The following is a 7,346-nucleotide window of genomic DNA, read 5'->3' as shown; positions in this document are numbered from 1 at the left end:
AGGAAAGGCTTTCGGTTACCCTATTAAGCACGAAAAGTTAGTTTTAGAGCGGTGATTTAGTTTCTGGCCAGTGCCTATGGCCACAAATGGCTTTCACAGGCCTCTGTGCAGCCTACTGCCTGTCTGATCCGACTGTGGTTCAGTCCTAATTGACATCATATGTTTATGTGTGGTTCTTGTAATGCCACATTACCCTTTGAAGTGCAATAAACTCTCAGAACAGCACGATGGTGATGGAAATGAAACACCCTTGTTTGCTGTCAGTCTGTGTCACGAGGGTTAGCTAGGTCCTGCAGCAGGATTGAACTGCAGTTGTGGAAATAGTATTTCAATTATTTGAAGTGTCTATCTTAAAGGAGGATGTGTTAGTCTACAGGAGTCATCAAACACATCTCTGATGTTTGTATTAATCAGAATTCCTGTGTCTGAGCTGACGGCTTAAAAGCTTTTAAAAAGAAAACAGTACCAAAGAACAGACAAGACATCATCACCGTTGTCATATTAGAGTTTTTATTGGTTACAAAAAACAAAGTAAAAATAAGTTACGTTTCTGCTTCAAAAGTTTGGTAGTGAGCCATTCCTCTGGCACCTGTTCCACACAGTTTAATTCATTCTGAGAGGACAGTAGACCACAGGCCTAACTATTCAACACTCTTCCACAGTGAATAGGCCCATAAGACAAGCACAGACACAGAAAGAGACAGAAAAGGACTTTCAGTCTGAGCTCTGGTATTTAAAAAAAAAAGTTCAAAAGCCATAACTGAATCCTCACAGACTGCATAACATTTTATCCTTACATGACCAAATCCACAGGAAATTCACACTGACGGGTGAATGTACAATCACGCTCCAGACATTATGTTATGAGTATCAATGGCAATGTAAGATCTGGTTCTGTATGTTTTTCTTTTTTTAAATTGTCTGATACCGCCAAGGATTCATCTTCCCATAAATAAATGACAATAAGTTGACGGGAACGTTAAAAGCGTAAACGATCAAACATGGAAGCACTGAAGATCCATCTCCATTTTTATTATAAAAACAATTACATAAACTGTACAAAGTCAATGATTTTTCCCCAAATGGACATCTATAACAAATCCACTGCATTGTTTGGGAGCTTTTTGCGATTTTAAATGACTGCATGCACTCCCCCCGCAAAAAAAAAAAAATAACCACACACACAAAAAAAAAGGAATTATAGGTCTGTGGACACAGTATGGGCTTACTGCCCCTTTCCCTATACCACCCACCCCAATCAGGCACTTTCCAAATACCATTCAATAACTGCTATCCTACTAGACACTCTTATTACTAGTGTGTGTGTTTGTGGATGTGGCTGTCAGTGTGCAAGTTTGTCCTCCTCCTGTGTTGTGGTCTGAGCTCCATTGCTCTCAGTCACACTGCGGGAGAAGCGCTGCATGCCTCACTCCCTCATCATGGCACCGGGATAACCGGTGCCAGGCTGGGCAACACGAGGGTTGGGATAGCTGGGCTGGTAGTACTGGGGTGGGTAGCGGTGGTGTCCGCCATACGGGTCCTCTTCCTCCTCTTCTTCATCATTAGTGTCAGTGGGCCCGTAGTTTTGGTAGGAACTGGAAGGTAACTGTTGTACTATGGGAAGATTGGGGAATTGGGTTGGTCATCCATGTTTCCTCTGTCTATGTCATTCACCACCACCAAGAAAGTAGCCATTGGGTTACCGTCAGAGGAAAGCAGCAGAGACATAAAGGCACAGTGTTAGAGATAACAGGAAGAAGACATGGCGAGAAATCATGGCTTTCTGGCAAAAGGTCTTCAAGTATGGCTGTCAAAGACATTCTAAGCCAGGGAGAGGGAGAAAAAGAAAGAGAAAGAGAGAGAGCGGGGGCAGCAGGACAGGAACAGGCATGCAGGACCTTTGCTGTGTAGTGGTGGTGATCTTCAGGAGTGGGAGAATATGGCATTACAGTATATAATATGGAGCTTGGGGGTTATAGACAAGTCTTTCCCTAGCGACAGTCTTTTTTTTTTTGCCAAAGGATGGAGAATATAGGGATGGAGGGATAAAGGGAAACAGAAATGGCAGCAGAGTTTCAGAGAATGCCTTTCAGTAGCCATTCTCATACTGCACTTCGCCTTCCCCTAGAGTCAGGAGACAGATGAGGAGGTCCAGGAAAGAAGAGAGAAATACACCATGTAAGTACGACACCCACAGGATTATTAAAATGACCAGCTTAGCCCAGGGTTTCCCATTTTGTAGCAATCTCAATCATGTCACTTACAGTTGAATTACTTTCATCAGGTCTACTGTGGGTTTACAGTACAATTGCTCCATCAGTGTCTCAGATGTTAAATGCACTCAGATTACATGAGCTTGGGAATTTAGGCTATTGCAGTTATTTCATATTAAATTTGTGAGAAAGGTTTTAAAGTGCATCTCGCTATAATAGATTGATTTTACAAATCTTTCATTGCAGATTTGAGAAAAAGTAGCTTGTCATTGCTTTGAGCCATTAGCTATGTAAGACCAAAACTGGGTGACTTTTTTGCTAATTAAAAAAATTACTTTAAAAATAAATTTCAACAACGAATAAAAAAATTATAATAGCTCAATTTTAATACATAGTTGAGGTTTTTACCAAATAATTAGCGAATAAAAAAAATTAAGGACATTAAGATTTACTTTTTTAAAATTAATAATTTATTTTCAATCTGTAATTTTAAATCTGAAATTTTAAAATGCAAAGTGACCTTGTCAATCAATATCTTCGTATTACTAAGAAAGATATTTTTTCTTAGTGATCTTAAAGATAATCCATTGGTGACTTGGGTAAATTACCAATATATGGAGGAAAAATAAAAATAAATTATATATATATAATGATTATTATTTTATTATTATCTAATTGTAGTATGTATTAGTGTGGTGTTTGTGTGTATACAGTATCTAACTATATACTGTATTCATTAAAAATATAATGGTAAGACCTGTAAAAGGCTGCTTTCTCTTTGACATAGATTTTATTTATTTTTTACTTAATTTAATTTAAAAGTATATTACACTGCCCTTAAACATATTTAAAAATGTGATATAATTGGGAAATCACTTCAATCATAAACCACCAGTTACTATTAGCACATTTTCCAAAATTACTAGTACATCTAATGACCCCCTGCTTGATTCTGCAGGATGTTTCACATCCAGGAACACACTCTCATAAAAATCACCCACATCAGGATAGGCAGGAACTTTTCAAAAGTTTCACTGTAAACTTTGATAGCGTATGCACTCTATTAAATTTATGTGAACAATTACTATAATGACTATTCTTTCTCTCTGCTAGTAAAACACTGTTTTATTGGTGGTAATCCTGCATAGTGGCAAAACAGTTGACTTTTATATGCGAACATAAAGATTTTTAAAAAGAATATGGCCATGGATGCGAATTATATCACACAAACCCTTCTATTTTACAAGTTTTAAGAAAAACCTGCTCAAGCAAGTGTAAGGAAATCCTGCATTCTCAGCAGTATCAGAAATGACCCTGTCCCAATATTTTCTTATGTGCTCTGGAATATCTGCAATAGTTAGTGGCAAGGACAGAAGGTACAGTAGCTTCTTAATACTGGCTATCTTAGTTCTAGATCAATAAGAGACCAAAAAAGAGGGAAAATAAGGAATTTATTTACCTCCTATGTTATACCCTAGGCAGGCGTTCTGGTCGCAGTAACCTGGTGGTCCAGCTGGACCAGAGTTGCCAGGACTTCCTGGGCGCCCCGGAGTGCCCTGAGGTCCAGGCCTGCCTGGAGGTCCCTGGCTTCCTGTCCGGCCCTCACCTGGAGGACCTGCAGGGAGACATATACACATATCAACATGTTTAGAACTTGATGTTGCACTGTAATGTACAGTTTTCTATATTGACTCTAGCTTGACTCTAGTCTTTTATGGATTGTATCTATGATAAGATTGTGTTCATAAAGGGATGCACATGATCAGCAACAATAGTAAGGCTGCGGCATTCTAACCATGCTGGATTGATATTAAGGGCCCTGGTGTTTGCCAAGAAAACATTCCACACACCACTGAACCAGTACCATCCAAGAGTTCATGCTGTTGATGCCAAAATTTCACACTACCATCTGGTTCTTGCAGTAGCGCCAGTCAGTTTGGCACCAACAACTATGCCATGCTTAAAAGTCCGCCAGATCACTATTTTCCCTAGTTATAATGATGTTTATTGTGAACAACTGAACAACTGATGCTCTTGACCTGTATCTGCATGATTTTATGCATTATACTGCCGCCAGGTGATTGCCTGAGTGCACAAAAACAGGTGTATAGGCGTTTTTATTAAAGTGTCCGGTAAGTGTGTACATAAATATCACATTTAAATCTAAAGATCTAGCTATGCTTTCAACAACAACAAAAAAACAAAGCAACATTTCTGGCAAACATAGATAGGTTATTTGTTTACCTGGCGGTCCTGGGAGGCCCCGGGGTCCCTGTGTCCCCACACCTGGACTGCCTTTCTCTCCTTTCTCTCCTGGGAGTCCTAAACAGACAATAAAACAGACACTAAAGTGAAACCAAGTGAATCCATCTGCCTCTGTGGACTTGCACACTGCTGGGTTTTTGGCTAAGGGGAAGGCAAAGGGATTGAGATAGCAGACCTACTGTAGCTTGCACACACACACACACACCTACACAAGTCTGAATGTGACATGGCTAGATTGTCTGCCCAGCTCCTGTTTTCCCTCCAGCACTGACCACTGGAGATGCAGAGAGCGTGAGAGCTACATGCTTTTCATGGGTCGCAAATCATTTAGCAATGAACAAGAAAAACATCCAGTCCAAAAGGAAATTTTCTGGTTCAGCATATCCTGCGGAATGGCAAATAACAACAAACTACCTGCATACAAATATAGTTTTGAGAAGTAGATATTAGAGCTTTGCTATCACAAAATGTCTAAGCATGATGAGCCTTTATAGAGAGACAGACAGTCCAGTTTTTCACAGGCTTCTTCACAGCAATCTGAAGTCTTCATCACCTCTGACCGGGGCTGACAATTACCCCAACTCCGAGCACATAATTAGCACTCTTGTAATGATAGGCTACACCACTAAACCCTTCAAACCATCTACCATTAGCAAATGTTGTTAGTCTTGAAAGGCCAGTCTGAACTAATTATATTAGGGTTGTGCTGTGGTTCATTTTGACATATTGTCTGTGTATGAAACACTGCATCTTCTGATTCTCACTTCCATGTTATACCCCTGTGACTTTTTTTGTAATTTTTTATTAATATTATATATTTTTTTATTATTAATTAATGTTATTACATTTTGTTATTAATTATGTCAATATAACAGTTAAAATGAATTACCATTGAAACCTCATCTGTGAAATGTGATGTCATACATGTGCATGATCTCACCTCTCTCTCCTGGACGGCCGCTCAGTCCGTTAACTCCGGGGAAGCCTGGTCTACCTGGAGGCCCTTGCTCTCCCTGTGGCCCTGCAGGGCCCTGACGGCCTGGCTCTCCTGGAGGACCTGGCACTGTCCGGACTGACACAGACTGACTGGGGATCTGATTCAGGATTGAGTTGTAGCGAGACAAGTGGCCTGATGAGAAGGGAGAATTACAAAATATTACTTAAAAATTGATAAACCAAGAGCTGAGCAACAGAAATATATTTACTCTAGGGGCTGGATTTTAAATGCTGACAGTGTCATAGCCATCCATGGACTGCGGGAAATTACCAAATGGAATAAGAAATATACACTATTATATAAAGTATATTATCTCATAAATTTAATTCAAGGGGTATAACAAAAGTGTGGCAATAAACATTCAGAGGCCTCCAAGTGGTGCAGTGGTAAAGTGTTCGCCCTATCATCGCGAGTTTAATTCCTGGGTTATGCTGTAACTTCTCGCAGCCGGAGGCCAAGAGAGAGCTGATTGGCCGACCTCTTTCAGAGGGGAGGGATAAGAGGTACTTAGTGCTCCCACATTAATCACGGCTCTACAGCCAATCTACAGCAAGCATCTGTGAGCTCACGCAAGCAGAAGGAGCGGATAGCACTGTTCTCAGAGTGTGTTACACCGCCCCCAATGGTGCGTGAGCGATCAGTTTGAAAAGATGCATCGGCTGGCGTCACATGGTTCAGAGGAAACACATAATAGTCTTCGGCCATCCCACCTGAGTGGTAGTAGTAGCCTTAATGTGGGAGCCCCCTAGTGATGGGGAGGAATTTGACACGACCAAATTAGGGAGAAAATCAGGGAAAAATAATTTTTTTAAAAACATTCAGGATGTACAGCCATTTTCATACACACACCTTAAACAGGGCTCATAAATGGGACAAATAGGCTGGCGTCACATGGTTCAGAGAAAACACGTGAAGTCTTCGGCCCTCCCGACTGAGTGGTAGTAGTAGCCTTAATGTGGGAGCCCCCTAGTGATGGGGAGGAATTTGACCCGACCAAATTAGGGACAAAATCAGAAAAAAAAAGAAAAAAAAACAGCCATTTTCATACACACACCTTAAATAGGGCTCATAAATGGCACAAATAGCTGCCAAACGGTTGCTGCTTTGTTACTCCATGACTCAAGAGGGTATAAGACCTTGTGGTGTTGGAATTACTATTTAATGTGTTATATAAGAAGTGTTACTATTATTAACTATTCACTCTAACTTTCGACATGAGGTCCAATGTGGTGTATATGCAAGTGAAGGTGGCTATCATTAGGCTTAAAAAAACATAGGGAGAGACCAATACATCAGTTTGGAACGTTTTTAAAAAGATGAAATTAACTGAATTAAATGACAAGCTCAACAACCACAAAAGACCTAGAAGACCACATAAGACAACTAAAATGGATGACTGCAGATTTCTGTCAATGCTAAAGAAGATTTAAGAACATTCTTGACAACAAAATGCAAACCACTGGTAATGCTCAAGAACAAAAAGGCCAGATTAGACGTTGCCCAATTCTTTGGACTGACAAGATTAACTTGTACCTGAATGATGGGAAGAGAAAAGTATGGACAAAGAAATGAACAGCTAATGATCCAAAGCATACCAAATCATTTATCAAACATGACAGAGACAGAGTTATGGCATCAGCATATATGGCTGACACCGGAACCAGGTCACTGGTATTTATTGATGACCTGAATACCGATAAAAGTAGCAGGATGAATACTGTGCATACTTTCTAATCAGATTCAGCCAAATACTGCAAAAAGGAACAGTGCTACTTTTTGCATATGGATAGTAACCTAAAACATCTAGTGAAAGCTACCCATGGCCACAAAATGGATTATTCTTCACTGGCCAAGTGAGTCACCTGCTCTCA

The 7,346-nt window shown here is 40.1% G+C and overlaps 1 protein-coding gene across 1 annotated transcript in view; it reads right to left on the bottom strand.

The window, feature by feature from the left end:
* Positions 1-500: 500 nt before the first annotated feature.
* The window catches only part of col14a1a (collagen, type XIV, alpha 1a), a 95,273-nt gene continuing 88,427 nt past the window's right edge, over positions 501-7,346 (bottom strand). The window contains 4 exon segments of the mRNA XM_053494708.1: positions 501-1,614; positions 3,673-3,828; positions 4,458-4,535; positions 5,419-5,607. Coding sequence (XP_053350683.1) covers positions 1,343-1,614; positions 3,673-3,828; positions 4,458-4,535; positions 5,419-5,607 — 695 coding nt within the window. The 3' untranslated portion in view covers positions 501-1,342.

The sequence above is a fragment of the Clarias gariepinus genome, chromosome 4 (assembly GCF_024256425.1).
Source record: "Clarias gariepinus isolate MV-2021 ecotype Netherlands chromosome 4, CGAR_prim_01v2, whole genome shotgun sequence".
NCBI classification, from domain to species: domain Eukaryota; kingdom Metazoa; phylum Chordata; class Actinopteri; order Siluriformes; family Clariidae; genus Clarias; species Clarias gariepinus.
This window is presented reverse-complemented; position numbering and strand designations above follow the sequence as displayed.